Below are 25,061 nucleotides of genomic sequence, written 5' to 3'. Positions count from 1 at the left end.
GAAAAGAATAAAATATACATAATTTGAAAAAAAGATTTGCATATAAATGTCTATAGCAGCTTTAAAGAAACCAAAAAATAGATGAAAATATTTATAGCTATATCATTAAACAAGGATGAGAGGATGCAATCTAGTTAAGTAGGTAAGCAAGCAACATACGCATGTCTAGAAAAGGAATGAAAGAAAAGCATGGGATGTCTAAGACCACAGAGCAGTTTGGTGGCAGCTGTTTACTATAATATACATACGAGCAGAGCAGCTTTGTTCTCACATTGTCCACAAACCTTCCCTTTTATCTTGGGTTTTTCACTTCTAGAAAAATTTTCCATTTTGTAATTAATAGGTGTTTTCACTGGATCTGGAAGAAAAAATGAACCACATTAGCAATTTAGAGTCCAGTCACAAAATGATGTTTAGTTTTCTAATTAGTAAAATAATGAAACTGTGCTTTTCTAAATTCTCAAACAGTATTTAAATATTAGTTGCCTATAAGAATTGTTATGTAGCCAAATCTAATCTGTCAGTTCATAGCAGGGTACAAAGCAGACCCTGGCAGCTCGTGTGACCACGAGGCCACACATATCCACCCATGTCTACTCTGCCTAAAACTCACTTGAGCTGAAAAAAATCAAACAGTAAAACCATCCTGCTATTGATCTTGCCTATGTTATTTGTGCATTTTTATTTGTGTGTATCAAAATAAAATCCACACAAGTTCTAAACACATGAAACAAACATATCTAATAATGTTCTACAAAATTATGGAAACTATTCAAAATTAACTTCATTCATCTTCCAAAAATATATCTTTCTTCTTTTTGAGTGTTTATAATTCAACATTTATAGTTGCATCTTATTTTTAAATAATTTATTAAAGTATAAAGCAATATACTTTTATTTTCAATATACTTTTCAATGTAGTTTTATTTTCCTTGAGTGATATTTGAGTTTATAATTTTACACCGATAAATTCTCTTTGTTGTTAGATTAATCAATAAACTTTTAAAATCAGTGTGATGATTATTTTTGGAGTGTTATTACTATAATGATAGGCTAAGTTAACATTTTTGACATAAAAATAAGTTCCAAGAAAAATCTGAATAAAATGTATCTGAAAATCAAAATGTCATCATTTGGAGATTTATAATTGTGTTAGCTTTTCATTGCTGTCACCAAACACCTGGAAAAAATAAAGGAAGGGAGGTTTATTTCCACTCATATTCTCAGAGGTGTCAGTCCAAGTTCACTTTGCTCTGTTGCCCATGGTAAACAAAATATAGCATAGAGCAGGTGATGGATCAATGCAGCCCAACTCATAGCAGACTGGAGGCAGGAGGGGCCAGAAAGGAAGGAAGCAGGAGGCCATAGTCCCCAGGTCCCCCCCCCTTCATCTCCTGCTTCCATCAGATTACAAAGTCAGAGCTCAGTGACTCAAACACTTCCCCAAACCCAATCAGCAACTAAACCTTCAACACAATAAGCATTCAGGGAACATTTGGATCTCAACAAAGGTAGGAATCTTAAGCTGAATGACCTAGCACTTTAATCTCATAAATTATGTCATTAACATCAAAAACTACTGACAAACTGCTTACCTTGAAGTTGCTGCTTCAGTAATTTTAATTTCACTTTACCGGGAGAAAGCTGTATTAATGAAATAGATAACCATTTATTACATGTATATTTTCTCATCCAAAGAAAGTTTAAGTTACTAACAAAAAACATTGAGAAGATGTGCTATTTGGGTACATCTTGTACAAAAATTCATTGTAAAAGAACAATATAAAATCAATAGATAATCATTAAAGTATACGTAAATTTTAATTTCAGACGTCATAGAACAGAAACAAAATGAATTTTGAAAAAATATATATATTTTATATGTATATATTTTATATATATAAATCTGGATTCTAATCCAAGTCTACCAAAAATGCATGCACAATTCAGGAAAAGAAATAAATGTCTGGAAGCTAATGACCACGACTTTGAGCACCTCTTGGAATTGCAGGGAACAAAGGTAACTTGTATTATTCTCATGATGTCTCAATAATTTAGTATTAGTATACTTATACAAGTTTTTCTTTTCCTAAACTGTATATACATTTTGGGGGATATGTCAGTATTTTAAAGCATATCATAAATTATTTTAAATAAAACATCATATATCATCATGAAATGATTTTAAATGCAGTTTTACAGTGTTGTAATGATTCAGTTTATCTTATAGCTTTGCTCTTTTTGAAACATGAAAAGTCTTAAGATTTGTATAAACCGAAATCTAAACTGAATTCTGACTAAGCCAACTCTGCTTGCATAACTGTAAAAGCTAATGTTATTATCTTTTTTAACCAATTTGGAGAAGCAAATGATTAGGTATCATGGTCTTAACCTTCAAATACTTTATTATGATCCATGTTTCCTAAATTGTGACCAAAAAGATTGAGTAAATAAGATTTACTACTGGATATTTCAAATAAATAGTCACTTAAAATTCTTGGATATAGGAAACAAAGCAGATCAGCTAATTGAAAGTGTTTGTCTTGGTCTTATTAAAAATAACATTTAAAATACACAAATGAGCATGGAGGATCACTGTGCATTTACATAGACACTGTCAATTCATTCCCAGTTTTCAATTTACAATCTGTACACTTAATTGCACATGAGGATATGAGAACAATGGCTGCCTCTGTGTCTATGGCTGTAACAAATGCACTTTGAAAATTCAAGCCTAATTATTCTCCATGGTTTTGCTTCAAGGAAGTACTTATTGTTCATATTATTTGAAGTAGCTGCTAGGATGTTTTCTGTATCAAACAGCAAAGAAGAAAATAGGATCAAAATAATCACTTTTATCAGAGTCACACATTTGTCTTTAAGTTGGTAATGTTATACAAGTTAACAGATAATTTAAGCTCATTTTTCATAGCCAAATTATCCAATGTGATTACCTTAATGATACATCTGAAATGCAATGTGATCAGCATGCTTCTAGAATACTTAAGTAGAACAGATTGATTCCAAACCAAAATGAAGTATTTTTGGAGAAATTTTATCATTTCTTTTTATTATTGGTGGTCTTTTTCTGTTTTATGAATGTAGTAATATTTCAAATTATTCGAATTGCATAAAATATTATAGTAAAAAACTGATAACTGCTATTTTTAGGCGAATAACATTTTCCTCTAAGTCTGATATTTATCTGTTTAGGAAAGGACTGGAAGTGGAGTAGGTTAGATCAAGGGTATGAATGTATCCTTGCATATGCACATACACATACATTAAACTCCAAAATATCAGGAGTTTAATATGCTAAAGTCTAGGTCTTATTAACCCACCTATGTCTTCCCAATAAGTGCTAAAGGAATCCTTTCAGGGACCAGGCCAATTTAATTGCATAAGCTAGGAAAATATATGATATTAATTACTGGAATCAAACCATGCTGCTGTCATAAGTATCCCTCCCACTAACAATGCCTCCAAACTCCCATCTACCACACTGGACCCAAATCCTCCCACATATCACCATTTTAGGTAGTCTCACTCTCAACCCCATTACTACTAAATCTGTGTAATTATCTACTAATTATCTTTCCATCCAGACTTCCCTGCTTTAGAACATCCATTAAATTGAACTATCGCATGTTAAATCTTTTCTAAAAAATTTCCACCACATGTTCACATTAACTGAAATTCATCTTTCCTTAGACACATCTTTCTCCAAATCACTTCCCACAGACAATAATTCCTTTTTCACTCACCAGGAAAAAAGGAAACAGCTCTTCCCATTTGCTCCTGCATGCTGCTTCCAGAATACTATTCCACTATCATCATACACCAAAGTCCCCTATCTAATGTTTCTACTATCTATGTGTTTCCTTTCCAATATTTAGGATCCTCTTCACTCTGAATCCCATCAATCTGCTCAACATTTGCCACATTTTTGGCTGATAATCTTGGACACTTGAGTGTCCATTTTTACCTCCTATCCTCATACTGAAGATCTTCCAATATCACAGCTACTATTAATATGTATCTTCAGCCACTACACCATTATGGCCAAGCTTTGCATCTAAGCAAGTATTCTGAATGACCACACCTTCACTTCCAAACTCAGAGTTTCTCAGTACTAACTTTGATCATCTTATCCATGCCCTGTTTTCTAAGACTTCATGCTGAATGACTCCAGTGGGTCTTTATGGCTTTTTAGCAACTCATTCTTTGGCTTCTGACAAACTCTTCTGTTTCTCAGGAGGGCTACTCCAAATCTTCTTTATTCCTAAGAACTTAGTATCATTTTTCTCCTTCAACTGAGCAGATGATACTTGCTTGCATGTTTGCTTACTTTTTTCTTTATTTTTGTACCAAGAATCGAACTCACTACCTCTCGCTTGCAGTGACACGCATTTGTGCCACTGAGCTAAATCCCTGGTCTGATATTTGCTTTAATGTTACTAAAAATATTGACAAACTTCCTATTAAAATTTTCTGTAGTATCCTATCTTACCACTTTTCAAGCACAGCCTCTAAAATATGCTTGTGTTTCCATATGTTTTCCCTTGTATTCTTGCACCAGAGAAAATTGTTTCTTCCTTGGAGAAGGCTTCTTTAATGAATGTCCTCTTCAAGAACCACACCCTAACAATAGCTGCATCTCTCACAGGCATCTTCAGTCTCTCCCCTGCTAGCATATCCATCCCTCAGACTATAATGTGGCTCACATCACTTCTTCAGTTCTAAAATATAATATAATATAGCATCTTTCCTTGAGGTTGTCAGGCACTTAACATGTCTTTCATTGCTCTTGTGTTCACTGAAAAAATTGTTCTCAGTTATTCCCTGACACTCCTTCCTCTTAAAATACTTGAAGTCTATTTTCACTTCTAACAATGACTCAATTAGTAAATTCAGATTTTTTAAATTCTCATCTCCCCCATACATTTTAGTGGGATTTTCAGGTAATCTTACAAAGTACTTTCATGTGTATCATATCATGCATTATTCAAAACTTCATGAGGTAATGAGAAATGTATAAATTTACATATGTGGTAACAGAGATTCAGAAATGTTAAGTGTCCTGCCTAATATTGCAGGGTTGTAGTGGATTGATAACTGGTGGTCAACTTGTAACACTAGCTGAACTGAATCAGCACGATGCTGAGCATGGATGACCCACATGAGGACTCTGCACAGCTAAAAAATGGAGAACTGGAGAGGAAGAGGTAGTGTTGCTGGTTCTCTGTGGTGTTGCTGGTTCTCCTGTTGCTGTTGGTTCTCCTGGAGGAACTTGTTGAGCTTCTTTCCTAATATGAACGTGGCTGTTCTCATTGTCAGAGGAGCTTGGGATCTTCTTGTCACTAAGAATGGCTGCAATTCACTTTTGGGGAGCTCTGATCCTTATTTTGAGCATCACTTCCTGACTCCAGTGCAGCAGCATAGATCCTTCATGCTGCTGGCACAGACTTTCTGGCTTCCACCGCTGATCTTTGGGCTTTCCCAGCACAGACACATGAAACAGATTGCATGAGGCATTGTCATTGGGCTCTAGATCTTCAGCTGGACTCATGCAGGATGTTGTCATGGGACTTGAGGCCTCAGTAGAATTCGTTGGGTCTTTAGTGTGGACAGATGTCCTGTACTACTTGTATTTAACAGTTTGGGTGAGCATTACAAAATAATTCTGTATATTATGTACCCTGTAACCATTTTCCTTGCAAACTCTGACTGCACCAAGGGTGAATCATTTAAATGTATGGGGTCAGAATTTAAATGTATGGGGTCTAAAACAAGGTTTCCCAATCCAGTATCCTGGGCCAAACAGGATATTTGCAAGATAGGATATTTATCAATACTGCTGGCCTGTATTCATACCTTTAGCAAACAAACAAATACTCTTGGTAATAACAACTGGAAATATTTTCAGTCATTGCCAGATATCTCCTGGAACAAAAAATTGTTTCATTGAGAAACAGTGTTCTAAATCAATATGGAGTATTTTTTCACTACAGGATTTACTAGTCAATTTTGATATCTCCATATTTTCTCAAAATGCCCTGTTTTACTTTCATCTTCTATAAAATTGCACTACTTTGACTCTCCTCCTGCCATTCTTTTTCTTCTCAGGCTGTCTTCTCCAGAAAACTGGGTAATTGTCTTAGAACAAGCCTAAGACCTTGCATTACAAACTTTGGCCTTTGGCCCGGACAAGATGTTGAATTACTGTCTCTTAGGATGCTACAAGTGCTTACTGAAAAAAAAAAGGAAATACACTTAAACTAAGTGACTATAAAATTCTCTTTCCAACTGTTTTGACTCACCCTTGATTAATTTCCATATTTTGTTTTATAATGAATATGATGTTAGTATATTTTTAAGTATATAGATAAATAAAATACAAGGGCAGGAATCCCACACTCAGATTATACTCTTTTTTTTTATTAATGCATGACCAAAACATTTTGGAGACTACTTGCACAAGAGTCTGTTCCCTCTACATACTAAATATTTGATCAACCATTGGAAATCATCACCCTAATCTTTCTATCTTCCTGCACAAAACCCGTCAGGGAGCAGGAAATTCCATCCACCAAGGAAAATACATCTATACAAGGCCTTCTGCCTCCTGCCCAGTCTCACTTTTCAGATCCACCTTCTGCAGTAACCTTTCTGCACACTTACCCTCTCCTTCTTAAATAGGATCTTCGTGGAGATAAGAATTATATTTACTCATCATTTTGCCTTACAAATACAAGTACACTCTTAAGTACTGTATTTGTAAAACTAAGCTACTACTTTAAACACATATTGCTCATATACTAAGTGATTATAACAAAAATTACATATTTACTTTTACTATATTTTTCATGCACATCTATCACCTTAGATGAAGAACTTCTTGATCTTCCATATAACTCTCTGTATTACCAAAATATCTTTCAGTAAAGAATATTAAATAAGTGAATCAACAATTACAAAGTCAATAATTGCAGTCAGCATTTTCAGTGCATTATACTTGCAATGATATCTGAACATGACCACAGAAAGGTAGTAAAAATTAAAAGTAAATTATAAATGTTTTGACCCCTATCCTGAAGAAAACTACCTTACTAAAGGAATGACACTACAGGATAAAAATGTATTTTTGAAGCCAAGTTTCAAAGCACTGAGTAAGAAGTGTGTAGGTGCCAACCGACACCACAAAAGTTTAAAGATGGGTATATAAAAAAGAAAGAGCTGTGTGAGTTAAAACTTATAAAGTCAAGAATTTTATACTAATGGATTCAGAAACAATAGCATTTTTAAATATAAAAGCACTTTCCTGGTTTTAATCTTAAATGCAATGCAATGTTATATTTTTACAGTGCAGAGTAAAAAAAAAGCAATTATATAGCTGGGAAATTGAAACAGTTTTTTGTTGTTGTTTTGTTTTGTTTTGAGGTATCTTCACACTTGGAATCAACATTATATGAGTAATTATTATTGAAGCATAATCTAAAGCATTAAACCAACGTGAAATTATATGAAAATAGAAGTAAAATATATCACTTGTTATATCAAACAACATTAATTTCACCTTAATATTGAACTATGTAGTTTTATTTCTCGTACTTTGAAACAGAACTGAACTAAATGAAAAAAAATCTACTTGGAATTTGAAGAAAATCAAGATGGAAAAAATCATCATAAAGTAAATTTTTAAAATTCAAATTGTATATGAAGACAAAAATATGTATAAATGCTGAAAGTTACAAATTAACTTATAAAAATGAATAAAAAATAAAATATTATGAAAAATCAAAAATAGTAGGTGCCGTAATATGGAACATAATATAAAACTTGAAAAGGTAATTAATTAATATCTTCTTGTACAGTAAGTTGACTGAGAATTAAATGGTATCTTCTTACCTTAATAGCAGTTCCTTTATTTTGTGAAAGCATATGTGACTGATTACTCAGTTTGGCCACTTTTCCTGATTTCCAATGATATTCATTTGACCTTTAATATGTATAAATAAGACAAAATATAATTATCATAAGTATTTATTGTTTTAATAAAAACAAATACATATTCTCAGTTTTAGGAAATAGAAATTCAAATATTCATATATAGATACCTGTACAAAATGAAAATTAAATATTAATACTGCCCCACTATCTCCAGTAATTTTAAAATATTACTTATATTTGTGGCTTTTGTAACAAAATTAAAAGTGAAAATGTTTAACCTCAGATTAAAAAGTACAATTTTTGGCATATACAATGACTAAACATAGTTTTATTTATTTATCGGGATCTTTACAGATCATCATGCAGTAGAAGTTGAGCATCCATAAATGTAAACAGGAAAAGGAATAAAAATCAGTCCAACAAATATTCAACATAACTAAGTGTGAATTTTCTGGTAAGATTTCAAATGAGTACTACATTGAAAGGTGACAGATTTTGCAAAGAAGTCAAATTTTAGTGTTACAATTTTCAAAGTACTTTTAGTTGTTCCTCACATTTTTTAACATTGGTTGAAGTTACAAGGACAGTTTGAATCTTAAAACAATGAGACAACAATTTGTTTAACATCACACAAATAATAAAACCAAAAATTACAACAATGGGCTTCTATCTTCCTGACTACTGAATTGGCTAATGAATCATTAAGAGAAAAGCTACTGAATTGGCTAATGAATCATTAAGAGAAAAGCAGCCAAGATGCACAATAAATTTCATTGGTGTAACATACAATATGATATGCTTTGATTATACTAAGATTCTATTTATTAGAGAGACTATATAAGTGAGTCATCCATATTTTTTAATGAATTGAACTCTACTCCTGTGATTATAATAAATACACAGTATTTGAATACTGTTTAATGCTTCAGAAGGTACTTCACAGGGGTTCGGTGGTCATCACTCTGAGAACCATAAAATAAATAAACAATATACAAGGAAATGTGATAATATTTAGTATCAGCAAACACATAAAATATGTACTATCTTGCTCTTTAGAAGTTTATTTGGAAGACAATTTTTGCAGTGAGTATCACAATACAAACACACATAAACTTTTGACCTAAAATTACGGTTGAGGGATTTATTCTCCAAATGCTTTTGCCTCTAAACAGAACTGCATGTTGTAATATGTCTCTGGCAGCCTTTGTAAACAGAAAATACTGAAAAATTATAGAAACATAAAAATAAACGCTATTAAAATTAAGAAAATGTGATAGGTCACTGTGTGCTGATGGACAGAGAGAGAAAGATACAGAGGGTAAAAATAGAGAGACTTGCACAAAGAAAATGCATTTGTGAAGAAAAATATTGTAATCATAAAAGGTGCTAGAAAATGAACCAAGAGTAACCCTAGAGATAAGAAATAATTCCTGGCACATAACCATCAGTTCTGGTTAACAATTATCATCTTTGTTTTTAACAATAAAACAGTAGTCTCAGATAAATTACTGCAGTTATACAAATGCATTAAGGAACTTTTATTAATAATATTTTAGTTATCTGTAATTTTTAAAAAATATTCCAAACTTATCTTTTGGTTTAAATGATTTTGATGAAGGCAACTGCATGCGTCTCCCCCGCAAAACTTTTAATAGAGAAAACACCCATAAACAATTCCTTTTTTTCTATTCATATTCTTCTATTGTGTCTTTCTTTTCTTATTAATTGGTACATTTCAGATATATATTATGATCACATGAACTTCTCTTTATGTGAAGTTGATATCAGTCATCTTTATGCAAAAGAAAAAGTTTCCATTGCTGTCCTAAACCTACCAGAACATAAATCATTGAGAAGTGTAACGTAAGAAAAGAAATAGGAAATGATAGGACAAAAAATGTAGGGGAAACAAAAGCATGGTATCTTTAAAAGAAAAGTACCTACTATAAATGGTAAATAATATTAGTAAGAATTTACCATTCCTTATTCATTAAGAAAAGTAGAAATGAGCTACAGGCCAAATATATTCATTAGAGTAATAGCATATAAAATAGTTCTTCCTATAATTTAGTTTATTCCTCAGAAATTCTCTAAAAAATGTACCCACTTCATTTCCTTCTTTTCTCTACTCTTTGTTGACTTGAATTCTTGTAATTTCCTTTCCAACTCTTGGTTCTCCAATTCCAATTGTATCTTCTCCATTTGCAGTTCTTGAACATTTCTGAATATATGAGATTTAAATGTAGAATGTTTATTTGAAGTAAACAAACAGAGCCTAAGACAAAATAACTTTAATCTTTTGATCTTAAATTAAAATTATCATTAAAAATGAAATAATTAACTCACTACTCCTTTACATTTTTAAAAATATGGTTATACAGTTAGCATTTGCATCCTAATAATATTCTTTAATCAAAGCATCCTATTTTTACTATTTTGTGGCTATGGGTTTAAAACTATAATTCACTTTATGTATGAACTACTTCTTTATATATGCAAATATCTATTACACTCACCCACAGAAAACTATTTTCTAATTTCTGTACTGCCTTGCATTGACTCTTCCACAAATAGAAGCTAATATAATTATTTAGCTTTTATTACCTATCATGAGTTTAAATATTTTTCTCCATTGTTACATTAGTGTTTTATTATAATCACATAGCATGAATACCCATAAACATTATGATGTGGAACTAAACTAAGCATCTCTAATATAGAAAGCCGAGACAGGAAGATTACAAGTTCAAATTCAGCCCATTCCAAAACAAAAATTAAAAAGGGTTGGGGTTGTGGCTCAGTAGAAGCCTCAATTCAACCTTGAGTAACATACACACACACTTACACATGCACATACATGTGCATACACACACACAAAGGAGATCAGAAAGAGAACTAATTTATAGAAGTGGCAAGCCATCAAAAACAGTTAAGTGGTATAAAACAAATAGTTCAAAATGGATCAGAGGCAAAAGGTTCAGATAATCAGGCCATGACTAAAGGGACTGTCTTGGTTACTTTTCCATTGTTGCTAAGACCTAATAACAGATACGCAAAATTAAGGAAGAAGTTTATTTAGCTCACAAATTGTGGAGGTTCCAGTCCATAATCAGGTGGCTCCAGAGGGTGGCATGGCAGAGGGACAACAGCTCATGGCAGCAGGAGACACCAAAAGCAACAAGAGCAAAAAAGGGGCAATGGGAGAAGCAAACCCATGCAGGCTACCCGCTCTGCTTTACCCTGAGGGCCTGTAAAGCACTCACATCACTAATCCCAGCACTAGATGGTGAACCAATCACAAACTCCAGATTCAGCCACCTTGGAAAAGCATCCCCCAACATGACAATAGCAGGCTTTGTGAGACATTCAAACACAAACAGCTAGAGGAATCACCATTATTTTTATTATATCTTCTCCAAAAGGAGAAATTCAGCCCTTACTACACACAAACACTGTGCACATGACAGGAGATGAAACATAATGAACTTTCCAGTACAGAAACAAATACAGAAAGCATGGAGGTAATTGAAATATAGAATAATGGTGTTTCCACTAGAGAGAAATAATGCTACCTGGACACACAGAAAGGGCATGTGCTTCAGCTTTTGGACGACAGGAATAGCTCCTAGAGTAAGCAAATTCTGACCTGAGACCTGAAGGATGAAAAGGCTGAGCCAGTCAAAGGGACAAATTATGAGCATCACTCCAGTAAGGAGACATGGGAGCAAAAATTAATGGATGAGACAAGAAACTTACAGGGCCACGTGACTAGGCCTTATGTATAATACAGAGATAATGGCAATAAATGGACTCCTGAAGTGGACAGGAATCAAAGTAGGAAGATCCTAGGAAGCTATGAGGAAGAATTGGGGTTCTATGCTACAAACGGTGATGACCCTTAACAGATTCTAAAAACTGATCAGAGTTTACTAACTGCATTTTGGAAAATCAATGAAAGAGTGCATGGCTGGAAACAAGATAGCCATTTAGTAGTTAAGTCTTCCAGTAATTTAAATAATAAAGATCCGGAGTTGGTCTGAATGAGGGAGACAGTAGAGAGAAAAATTGTAAATGTTCAATGGAATTAATTGAACTTCACACTAGCTAAAGTAGGTGACTTACCAGGTGGGGAGAAAAATGACATCTACAATAATCCCAGACTGCCTACTTCAACAGTCAGAAGGATAATGATTACATTCTCTTAACTCGAATATACTGACACGGGCTGGGGGCACCATTTAGTACTAGTCCCTACCCAAAGCCTCTAACCAAAGTCTAAACAGCCTGTAGAACTTCAGATATGCTTTCAAAGGAACAATTCAAAAGCAAAAACATGATTATGTTACTCATTTTCTTGGGAGAATTAAAACATTTTTAAAGCCACCACTAGGAAAATAAGAAAAACTTACTCAAAAAAAAAAAAAAAAAAAGGCAGAGAGGGAAAGATTCAACTATTGAGCAAATGGCCAGGTTTGGCTTCTGTGAATCTTACAAAAATCCAAGGAGTACTCCTGGAAGCACCCTTACACATAAGAACTAGCAAAGTAGGTAAGGCCACTGACAGAAGCTAAGGCTAATTCTGGAGAGACCACATCAGCACAACAAATAGAAGAGCTGAAAATCAAAGTGAAATTAATTGGAGCTTGGAAAATGGTAAACAAGATAAGGATAACACCAGCATGCCAGACAATGTCAAATGAAATAAACTTGGAAATGGAAATGCTAAGCAAGAAAGCTTTATAGAAATTAGCACAGCATTGATGTTCCTATCTTGTTTTTTGTGGGTGTGTGGATCATGGATGGTAGGAAGATTTTCAGGCTAGAAAACTGTATCACTCTCACCATGGTCTATGCGAATTAGAACCTTCCTTTCCCTCTAACTTGGTTTTGTAAATCACAGCTGATTGGATATGACTGAAAAGTCCACAAACTACAGTATATGAGCCTTTACAAAAGTTTCACCCAGCAACTGCCCAACTAAATGCACCTCTCAGGTAAAACTTGGATATATTATGCCCAAGTGGTTTGAACCAAGTTCTCCTAGACCTCTGTGTCTACACACCATACCTTGCTTCACATTATCTTGTCAATGTAATTATACTTCTTCACATACTCTGCAAACTACTTAAGGAAGACTTAAATTCCTTCTACAGTGTGTAAGACATGTGTACTTATGCTTTTGAATGACTATTTACAGATACAGATATAAGGTTGTGGCAAATCACTGAATAATTCATGTACATTCTGTTTTGTTTTAAAAAAACAAAATGATAGAACTAGAAATTACATAGGTCCCTTTACAGCAAAAAAAAGGTATATCTAATAACAATAATACCATATATTTGTGTAGCACTTTCCAAGTTACAAAATGTCTTTTTTTTTTTTTTTTTTGGCTTTTGTACTCTAAACTCACTATGTAGCCAGGTTTGCCTCAAACTCTAGACAATCCTGCCTCAGTCCCCTGAGTTCTAAGACTACAAATGTGCATAACCACATCAAGTATACAATGCTTTTATACCCAGTTATTCTCAATAGGAAAGAGATGATTATGAAAACAACAAAATAATAAATAGCCACATGACTGTGGATCAGAGCTCTGACCTGTATCAAGGAATTTAAAACCTAAAATTAAAAACCAACACTGTCCACTGGGTGTGGTAATCCCTGTAATCCTAGCACTTGGGAAACTGAGATAGGAGGATAGCTGTAAATTCAAGACTAGCCTGAGCTACATAGTTAATTCAAGGCCAAATACATAATGAGACCCTTTCTGGAAAAAAAAAAAATCAACGCTGTCCCAAACCTATGCTGGCTGGCTCATGGTGGCATCTCAGAGAAAGACCCTAAAGACTTCCAGTGACTTTTGGTAATCTCAAAAGGGAACACTATGCTGATCCCTTCCAAGCCTATGGACTTTCTTAAGGAAGTCACAGGATACTCAGAATTGCCTGGCTTTGCTGAATGCATCTCCCAGTCAATCCAAGTACAGATGATATTCTTCCTGGAAAGATGTGTTCAATCTAAGGTTCTTTATCCAAAAGACTAGGGTAAATAAATTAAAGATCTCCTACACTAATTTCAATGTATCTCTAATTTAGGGGTGATTCTTTTTAACTTTGAATAGGGTCATAAAAATATCTTTAAATTTTGATTGCATTAGCTTGATAGCCTGTAATCCAAACTTTATTTATAAATTCTCAGTTTGATTCTTATAGAAACAATATTATTGTCATTATAAAATCTACTATAGATAATAATATGTAAAATCTACTCTAGATAAAAATACAACAATGTGAAGAAAATAGTTAAGAATTTATGAAATTTGAGTTCAAGAGTTCTCATATAAAAAGGATAACATATAACACTTTATGATTCTTACTTTAAAAAATAAATATATATGTACTTACTTATATTTTAGTTTTATAGAATTTCCAGATTTTCCCCATGGAAGAACTACAAAATCTTTAGTGTTCATGATTATTGCTAATATTGGTAAAAATATTCCAGTTGGTAAGACTAATTTTTCTGAAAAACAACAAAACAAAAGAATTATGCCAGAGGTAAAGATATGTGAGTTATAAATTCAAAACTACACATAATTCAGAAAACTATAAAAACAGAAATCTATGAGGGAAAAAGGCTGAATCAAAGATTAAATACCAAAAAAGTCATATATATTAAATATAAATTATATAAGTATATTTGATTAAATCAAAATTTTAAGAAAATTTACATATAACAAAAGACCTGGAAAATATTCTGGAAGTTAAAGAATATATTCATTAAGACAAGCTAAAGGACACATTCTAGCTCTTTCTATCATTAAGATTATAAAAGTTTATCTAAAGTCATATGCTTTATTTCAATGTTTCAGCAGGCCAGGGATACAGTTCAACAGCATGCGTCTGCCTGGCAAGCCCAAGGTCCTGAGTTTGATTTCCAGTACCCGAAAAGAAAAAGTCAATGTTTCAGAAAACAACAGCCCACATATCCATCCATGATCCCTTAAGAATATTTCATCTATCAGCATCATATCCATCTTTTCTCGAGTACATACACTCTATCATGTTTCCCCAATGACAAAAATCACCTAGTAATATTTGTTCTCAGAATGTACAATGTGTGAACATATATATATATATATATCAAGCATTTTTTATTATTCAAAAGTAACATACAAAGCTAAATATTGAAAAGTGAGAATGTTTAGACACAATCCAAAGCCATTTCCCTCAAATTTCTTACATATAGGGTAATCTAAAATGAGAACTAAAGTGTGTAATAATTACCAAAATGCACTCTAATGTCCTCATTTATCAAAGAAAATTTTAATGTTTCTCTTTGATAAAATCAGAAAATAGCATATTTCAGAAAGAATTTTTCATGGAAAAATGAAATAAAATGGGTTTTCTGCCTAACTCTGAGCTATCCAGAAAATTAAATTATTCCGAACACCCTGGTTCGTGAGTATCCCAATTATTCATGGTTCTACAACAATTTACTCTCTAATGCTGTAATTAAATCACATGTACAACCACTAGATTTTTATATGAAGAAAAAATTTCTATATTCCAAAAGCTCTTAAATGTGGTAGAACTATATTCTTAAGTTTCTAACCCACTTGAAGCTGTCAGTGTATATATGGGTTCCTTAGCACACATAATTCAAGTAAATATTTATTAAAGCTCTGCTCTATGTCAGGCACAGTGCTGAGAGAGATGGAGAAGTCAAGGCCTAAAGAAATTCCTTTTCTGAACTCAAATGGGTTAGAGTCAAAGAGCACATATAAGACTAGTATAGAAACCATAAAACAAGGTACAAATTTTAATGGCCATAAAATTACAGATACAATAATCTAGAAAAATGAGAGAAAGGAGAGAATTCAAGCTATCTAGTTTTTAGGAGGAGCCTTGAAAAAGAAAAGTAGCTTCTTGGTGGAGGCATAATTGGGTTGAGCATTCAATCTTATGGGGGAAAATCTCTCCAATGGAAATTTATAATCAGTTGTTTGGTGTGCAGAGCAAATGGAAGGAAAAAAACAAGCAAAGATTTAAATAAAAACAGATGCTCAATAGTGGCTAGTTTAAATACCAAGTTCAAATATTTAGAGTTTATTTTTGTAGCTAATAAGAATCTGAAAATTTTGGAGAGAAAAACAGAAGTCAAGTTTATGAACTTTGGTCTAAGACTTATGGCGAATGGAAGGAAAATTGGATTAAACAACAGAGGCCTATATAATGAAATGAGTAGTTTTCAATATTGTTCTATTAGAAGGCCATTCATATTCCAAAGGTGCAATTAATGATGAAAACACTTTTGGAATAACTCTTTTATAACCTCAGGAGAGATCATTATATACTTAACAAATGTATGAATATATTTTCTTGTGCTTCATTTCAAAATGGGATAAAGTATTTGTAAATGATTCATGTGAGAAGATACTAAGATATAGAATACATAAGAAAGTCAACTCAACTGCAAAAAACCCCCAAATAATTCAGCTTTAAAATGGATTAATGAGTTGCAAAGAATTTCTCTAAAAAGGGACAAATACAGGATCAAGTATTTGAACAAGTACTCAGTATTAACTACAGTAGTAGTTACTAGGGTTTGAGGAGAAAATCATGAAGGAGAGAGAGCTTAATTAATGGGTCTGAGGTATACGTTGGATAGGCAAAATAAATTCTGGTGAGTGCACACAGCCAAACAACTATAAATAATGCTAAATACTGTGTATTTCAAAAGAAGCTGAAAGAAATGATTTTGAATGTTTTCACAGCAAAGAAATTATAAATATTTGAGCTGACAGATGTGTTCATCTTGTTTTGAACATTATACAATGTATATATATATATATTATCAAAATGTTATTTGGCAACTCATAAATATGTGAAGCACTTTGTCAATTAAAAATAAATAAATGCTCAGTACCAGTTGCTGGGAACCACAAATTATAAACTCAGTCTAGAGGATGTCCAAGGCTGGCTTTGCCCCGCCCTATAAGCTGTAATGTGGAAGCTCCCCACTTTCTTCTGGTCACAGCTGAACTACACTAGTGACACGGTGGCACTTACAAGCCAAGATAAGACCTGCTGAGGACAACAAAGACCTTTAAAGCAATGCAGTAACAGTAGTAAAAGTTTCACCTGTGGAAAAGAACAGTTTGTTTATTGACCCTTGTCTCATCCGTGTAAGAATGCTTTGTTCTCTTTTACAGCCCACAGCAGTTACCACCCTATTCCAGGAAGAGTACACTACCCCCTCTGAAAAAGTGTGTATATGCTCAATAAATAGTGGTTTAGCTAAAGTGGTCCTTGTCTTTACCCATCCTGAGGTACATCCTGAGGTACTGACTTCCCAGCCCCACTTTACACATTGCTATATTTGTCTCTGTCTCTTATTTCATCCTTTGCTGTACCCCTCATACAGGCAGTTGGGAATCTTGAGCTGGACCCTGGCAACTGCTACTCATCAAGGGAGTATAAATCTAACTACAGTGAAATGTTACATTACCCAATTAAAATGTCTATTATCAAAAATAGATAAAATTTTAAAATGCATCAAGGATATGGAGAAATGGGAACTTTTTTTAATGCAGGACACTGTTAGTAGAGATGTAAATTCATATAAATACTATAGATCACAATGTAGAAGTTATGTATCATATTTTTCATTTACCAGATATAGATATAAATATAAATGATAGAAAAATGAGTTTTTCATCCACAAAAATATAAATTTTGTCCTTAGCAACAACATACAGCCTAGCAAGATGTTATGTAAAGTGAAATTAACCAAGTAAAAATGATTCAATGCTCTCACTAATTTTTGCAAACTAAAAAATTTGACTTTATGGAAAATAAGAATGAAATGACAGTCACTAAAGACTGTGAGGGGAAAGAGGAGAGGAATGGAAAGGGCTCAGAGCACAGATATCACATTAGGTAGCACAGAGTGACGCTGAAAAGAAATTGAAGAAAGTTGATAAGAAGAAAGAATTGCAGGAGTTAACATGGCTCTTTAAACCTGTCGTTGCTGCTCAAAAAATAAGTAAAGGTGCAGATCCCAAGCCCATGCTGTGTGCCTTCTTCTAGCAAGGGCAGTGTACTAAAGACAGTAAGCGCAAGTTTTATCATGACCTGACTTGGGAGATAAAATGTGAAAAATAAAGTGTTTACATTGATGCAAGATCTCAAGAACTTAAAAAGGATACAATGGATAATTGGGATGAGAATAAGCTCAACAATTAGAAGGAATTAGTTCTTTAATTAGATAAATTAGTAGGTCAAGAACAGTATATGTAATATTTCAAATAACTGAAACAAAATAACCCAAGCTTTCCAACACATATAAATGATTCATGTTTAAGGAGGTAGAAATGTTAATTTGATGATCAAATACAATATATATATAAAACACCATACCATATTCTATAAATACATATAAATATTTTGTGTCAATTTAAAGCAAACTGAAAAGGAAAAGAAAAAAATCAAAATGTTTTGGAACAAGATCAGCTATTTTATCCACTTACATTTGGCTCCAAATCATTCAAAACTAACTTCAATGAGTAGATTTTACCATTTTAGAGAAAATTCTAAAGAAATTTATTCTTTGAAGATAATTGCAAAATTGAATTATAGAAACGAATTTGCATTTTAAGCAGTATAGTGGTTACATCATTTGATTACATTTGATTACAGGACCTGTAATCAAAAAATGTGTATTTAGGAGGCTGGGGATTTAGCTCAGCGGTATAAGCACCTGCCTTGCAAGCAGGCAGTCGTGAGTTCGATCCCCGGTACCAATTAAAAAAAGGAAAAAGACAAAACAATGTGTATTTATCTATTCCTTCTTGATTTCTGTTTAAGATAGCAAGGCCAGAACAGCAAATAAGACATTATCTCATGATTCTCACAGAAGGAAGTATTCAAGGAAGGCATATAACAGATTTATTTTTCACATGAAGTCCTGGCTATAAAAATTAAGATAACTTTCAGAGAGCTAAAATACTCCAGAGATGGAAAACTCAGCTTTGCTTTGCATTTTGGGAAAGAGATGGCAGCATTTTCAAATGAAACTCTATTACTTCATCCAATTTAAGCAATCATCATTATAGAAATTACTTAGATCTACTTTTATTAAATAAAGGTTACAAAAGCTACTTTTAAAAAGCCTTCAGGAAAAATCGTTCTCAATGACAGGGATCTATACCTCTTTCTAATCATATTCAGGAAATTTAACTGATAAATCTTATCTATCCTGAAAATCCTCCCAAAATTCCTCTGTTGTTATCATTGAAAACATACTTAAATCCTCACAGCTAATCACACTGATTAATAAAAATAATCTTAATTGCCCTAATTTTATTCACACACTGACATATATAATTTTATTTATATGTATTTATGCATAAAGTCAAAATGATACACAATGATTGATTTTTACTCATACAAAGCATGGAAGATTATCCTCTAAAGCTCATTAGAATGAAATTATTCAGATTAATAGCTCTGCTGATAATGTTATTTAATCAGTCAATGGTCTTTTTCAAGGGCGTTTCACTTCCCTGAATGCAATTAGTAAGGCTTCTTTTCAATTAAATCTTTTATCAAGTTAGACAAGTGAGCCAATTTTCCTGAATGGAGAAAAAAAAGGAAGATTATAATTGTGAGTCATCTGTTCTGCCTGTTTCCTTTCTTGAAGCCAACAGAGAATTAGTCACCTTTCTTGGGACAGAGTCTCTAACAATGTCAGGAGCATGAATAACAAAGCACAAAAGTTTAGTTACCTATGAATTCAGGGAGATAAACTCTGTAGTATGAAAACCTCATAATTTCTTGTGTTCTTTGGTCACTCAATTTCATTTTCTACAATTAAATACTAAAGTTTAGAAGTGATTTGGAAGTTTTTCTAGATACATTTATTAGATAGTACTGTTTTCCTTCCCCAACCCCATTTTTACTCACATGTAACTTATCTAATATGACCCCAAATTGTCCATGTGGATTTGATGTTCCTTCAAGGCCTGCTACCATAAAATGGGCAAGACACTGTCTTAGTTACTTTTCATTCATTGCTGGGACAAAATACTGACACTCAAAATGAAGGAAGGAAAGGTTTACTTAGCCCACAGTTTGTGGAGGTTTCAATTCATAATCAGCTGGCTCCAAGGCAAGGTGGCATGGCACGGGGCAACACTTCAAGGTAGCAATAATCACAAGCAGCCAGAGCAAAAGTGGGGAAACAAGCCTCTTTTCCTCCTTTATATTGTAAGCAGGCTACCACCTCCCCCCACCACTCTATGCCCTCCTACTGCACAAAGTGAGGATATTTACAAAGTAAAGATCTTGCCTCCCTGCTGGGTCTCTAAGTTAAACTTCTAAACTTCTCAAATTGACACAATGGATCAACCATAACAGACATTAAACAAAAGTTCTCTGATCCATGGCCTATAAAGCTCTGGTCCCCTAAAAGACTCCCAAAAAAGAGATAGCATAAGAAAATACCTGTGAAGGCAGTGAGACAAATGCCAAGAGCGTTACACCTGTAGCTCTCCTTTCATGTCTTTTATATAATGTAGCCTTAGGTCTATATTGTGTGAACTCTTCCATAGTTCCAAAAAAAATATGAATGGCATGATAATAAAGAAATATACTACATAATTATTATTAATTCCGCTTTAAGATAGGGTCTTGCTATGTCATTCTGGCTAGTCTTGAACTCACTATGTAGTCCAGGCTGGCCTTGAACTCACATCAATCCTCTTGCTTCAGCTTCCTGAGTACTAGGATTACAGGTATGTGCCACACTCAGCAAGAATCTTGTATAATTACAAAGTGTTGCATTTATTAATCACTCCTTTCTGAAACCAAAAGCATATTAAATTATTTGGACTATTCATTCTCATACAATCTTTTACCTCATGTGTTTTCTCATGGATATTTTAGGTCTCAGAGAATTAAAGCACAGATTTAAGACGTGATAAAAGCAGAAATCACTATTTTTTCATTATGACTTCTGTCTAGATGTCCTCCCAAAGCCTCTTGTAGTCATAGATGGGGCTTTTTCAGAGGTAGCTTGATATTGAGTATGTGATGCTGGAATTAATCCATGGTGAATGCTAAGCTCAAGGACACTTAGGATTAAGGATACTACCTTAAGTTATACCCTCCTTAAGTAGCCTGCATAAAGTACAAGGGACAGAAAGAGTTGTAGTTGTCCCTTGTTGCTTTGCTACTTTCTGCCTGCTGTGAACTGTTTCTCTTCTGTAATGCCTGTCTGCCACATCACCCTGCCTTGGAGTAAGCCAGTTAGGGCTGAAACCTCTACAAACTATGAACTAAATAAAATCTTCCCTGTTTAATTTTGTGTGCCATGTATTTTGTCTTAGCAATGAAAGGAAAGTAACAAAGACAAACTCCCCTGTGCTGTTAGCTCTAAATACGGTTTTATGTACTTAAAATAATTAATTCACATTGTTCGAGAGATTTGTCAGTAAATATTCTTCTCTTTTGTATTCTTCACTTGTCACATATGCAAAGGAAACTTAGAGAAAAATTATTTGATACTAACTTTTTTCAAATATTTACAGCATTATTTCTAAACACTTTTGAAAACATTTTAGAATCAAATTGCATTAAAGTAATATAAAGTTACTAATTTTTTGTCTTTAAATAATTCTCCACACTCATAGAAAAACTGCACTCAGTTATTCTGCTTAACACTTAAGATCTTCAGATCACAATTTTCCTAAGTCTTCTACTTTATTTCCTACCTCTTTACTAGGCAAATTTTATTTAAAAACATCTCCTGAAAATTTCCAGTATCAAAATGAGCTTCTCCTCATGTATTTTCACATGTATTGAGCTCATTTGCCATTTCATGCTGCTTTGTGTGGGTGTGTGTGTGTTTTGCATCATGGCTTGTCTAAGTTCTGTTTTCTTAAGTAGCTCAAATATTTCAGGATAATCTTACTATCAATCTCAGAATCACCAGCACTTAGGAAACCATCCACACGGAGTGCAATTCTAATAATGTGTTGAGTTTTAAACATCCCCCTGTGCCCAGCATCAAGTTAAGTACTGATAAACAAGCTTAACTAGGCAGGATGCAAATCTTTATTGAACATATACTGTGGTACAGAGAATAGGAAAACAAAAAAAAAGAAAATAGGAAAATACGTAAAAGCCAATAATATAATTCCAAATCTCCTGATGGAAGAAAACAAAAGACTTCATTTCATGTAATTAACTTATAGCACAACTAATAATACTATGGGAAATAAGGGGAGGTTTTTCTGTAGCCTGTAAGATTAAGTATTTTTAAAAGGTGAAGGGGGTTTAAATTTCTGTAAGCATATGGTTTGTATAATTTTAATCCTGTGTAGCTTCAACTTTTTAAAACTTTTTCAAAGACTTGCTAACTTTAGATTAAAAATAAAGCATATATATACATATATATGTCATATATACATATCACACACATGCCTCTAATGATTATTTTGGAAAGAAAAAAACCTTCCACGGCTTCAGATTTCTCAGTAACCCACCATTAAATGTAGCCTTTACTTAAAAAGTAGATTTCAAGAATGAAGTGGGTACAAGTGGACAGGAAAGGGAAAAAAAACTTCAGAGGATAAAATGATAAGGCTTCTCAGTGAATCAAAATTTCCATAAAGCACCAATGATTTAAGAGGATAAAAGGAACTAACGCAGGGGTTGCAGTATCCAGTTGAGGAAGGCCCTGGATTTGTTGTTTCTCCCTCCATTCAGTAACACGCACTGAGAAGTCTTTTGTGTATTAAATGAAGAAGCGGGGCAGGCTTGGAACCACCGTGCCAGGCCTGGGTCTGGCTGTCTGCTGGTCCGGCCTTGTGGAGCCCAGGCCAGCGGAGCCAACGCCCCCTACTTCTCTCCAACCTCCTCTCCTCTCGCGTTGCCCTGCCCCTCTCACCATCCCGATCCGGCTCATTGCCCGCTCTCACGACCCGAGACCCTTGCCAGCCACCTCCACCCTTCACTGCAACGGCCAGCTCACCGGAGACCCCAGCCTTTTGCCACTTCAGCCAGCCTGCTCCTCAGTTTCCGCTTTGGTCTCCTTAGCGACCTTGTTACTTTGGTACCCATAGCAACCGGGAGGCTCAGCCGGTCCTGACCCTGTTCTCTCCAGCAGAGGGAGCCTGTTAGCTCCCCAAAGGTGAAAGAAAATTCAGGGGACCTTTTAGGGGGCTTGGAGATGCAGGATCCAATATTTGCGTACCATATGGCAAGCACTAGTCAAAAAACTTTAATGTAATATTTAATTAATCCTCGTAACCCAATTCATACTTAAGAAAATGAAAGCACTAAAATTTTGACTCAAGATCACAAATCTAATAGACAGATCCAAGCAATTTAGCCTCAGAACTCCAGTGGACCTTGTACATTTTCTTGCTAATCAAAGGCTATAATACACAGCTTTAGCATAAGCACTCAAACCTCTTGGCAAACCTAGAACTCTTTTCTTTACACCAAATGTATGACCCATGCGGTTGTGTATGTGTGTGAGTAACACACACACACACACACACACACACACACACACAAAGATCCAACCAATCAACTCATACTTCCCAAACATTTTTGTTGTTGTTCTGTACAGAGAACTCTCTGAGATGAACTTTTAGTTTTGGCTTCATAAATTTGTTGCTGTTTCTCAATTTGTGTTTTTATATACTGAAGGTAAGATACACACTTGTTTCTGCAATGAGTCACTCCATGCTTAACTGTATTGTATGCATCCCATTAATTATTTTTGTAATTGTATATAAGTAGCATACAGAGCTTTGTACCATCACTGTTTGTTAATTTGTCTGCCAATTTTTTCCCTTGCCAGATTCAATTTTATGTAATTGTAAAAATCACAGTGAGTCTTTTGGAAATAAGTCCGTGTTGGGGTTAGGCCAACAGGAATTTGAGTCCTGCTCTTAGCACATTCATCTTCTATATGACCTGAGCCAGTTATGAAGGCAGTTTAATTGGTTTAGTGAGGCAGCAGTACATGTAGTGAGACACAGTGCACTGTGGAATAGTAAATGACACAGAGCATATTAAGTACTTAGTACTAAGTCAGGCCAGTAACAAGTGCTAGATAAGAGAGTAAATAATAAGGGTAACATGCCTATGAGAGCTGCTATCTTAGTACCCCTGGGTAACTTCACCAAGTCCTTGTTTTAACTCTAATACAAGGCATGTTTTAAGACAATGTCTAATATTATAGTAATTTAGTGTCATTATTATGACTAGGCAAGGTATTCTTTATAGGCAGCTAAGTTAGAAATTAATATACAGTCAAAGAGGCATTGAGTCCTCAAGAATAAAGATACTAGAACTATGGCTAGTGGCAAATCAAGAGAACCAGGCCTCACAATGGAAAAGTAATAGCAAAGCCTGTACGTACTCCTGGATATAAATGACAACTCAAAATTATACTGTGATTAGCACCAATTGGTCCAGTGGGCCCCAGATAGGCATCAGACACATAACTGGGTGATCAGACCATCAAGATCCATATTCCCCTGCCTTTCCAAGAATTTTTCTATCTTTCCATGTACCCTTGCTTCATGACTATTTCCCTGTTGGATCATTTTTCTATTTTCCTACTCTCTTATTTCCAATTTTCCTATCGCCCTATTAGGTCAATATTAGCTAAATGACTATACTTGTGATCCTATAGGTTGATTGTAGTTTGACCCACGTGGTAGCTATGCTGTGACTTAGATGTATAAATTATTCTTGACTAAGATTCTTGGTGACAGCCCACTTGGGATCCCTCCTGGAAATCCAGGAGTTATTCCTCTCTCTTGTTTCAGTAAAACTCTCCATTTGTTCCCAACTTCATTAAAGACCACACACTCAACACACCTGACATCTAACAGGTTGGGAGTTATAGTTTTCCTATATTAAGAGCAATCTAAGGATATAGTCAAATAAAGCAAAATAGTCCACCTAGATTAAGAGCTAATTCAAGTGGCTAAGCCAAATCTAGAGATGTAAAAGGAAACATGAGTACAAAATATAAAAATTTAGGACAGAAATAGAGAAATTAGTATCCTTCCTCTAAAGAAGGAG

The 25,061-nt window shown here is 34.0% G+C and overlaps 1 protein-coding gene across 1 annotated transcript in view; it reads right to left on the bottom strand.

The window, feature by feature from the left end:
* Zbbx (zinc finger B-box domain containing) overlaps positions 1 to 23,099 on the bottom strand; it is a 128,268-nt gene extending 105,169 nt beyond the window's left edge. Inside the window, exons 1-6 of the mRNA XM_063235141.1 lie at positions 22,990 to 23,099; positions 14,358 to 14,475; positions 10,058 to 10,171; positions 7,909 to 7,999; positions 1,596 to 1,644; positions 249 to 358 (exon numbers count right to left, since the gene is read on the bottom strand). Of these exons, the coding sequence (XP_063091211.1) occupies positions 249 to 358; positions 1,596 to 1,644; positions 7,909 to 7,999; positions 10,058 to 10,171; positions 14,358 to 14,425 (432 nt within the window). The 5' untranslated portion in view covers positions 14,426 to 14,475; positions 22,990 to 23,099. The remainder of the gene's footprint in view (positions 1 to 248; positions 359 to 1,595; positions 1,645 to 7,908; positions 8,000 to 10,057; positions 10,172 to 14,357; positions 14,476 to 22,989) is intronic.
* Between the last annotated feature and the right edge of the window lie 1,962 nt (positions 23,100 to 25,061).

The sequence above is a fragment of the Cavia porcellus genome, unplaced genomic scaffold (assembly GCF_034190915.1).
Source record: "Cavia porcellus strain 051 isolate PalLab524CR breed Dunkin Hartley unplaced genomic scaffold, mCavPor4.1 scaffold_25, whole genome shotgun sequence".
Lineage (NCBI taxonomy): Eukaryota > Metazoa > Chordata > Mammalia > Rodentia > Caviidae > Cavia > Cavia porcellus.
Note: the sequence above shows the minus strand (reverse complement) of the source record. Positions and strands in the feature narration are given on the sequence as shown.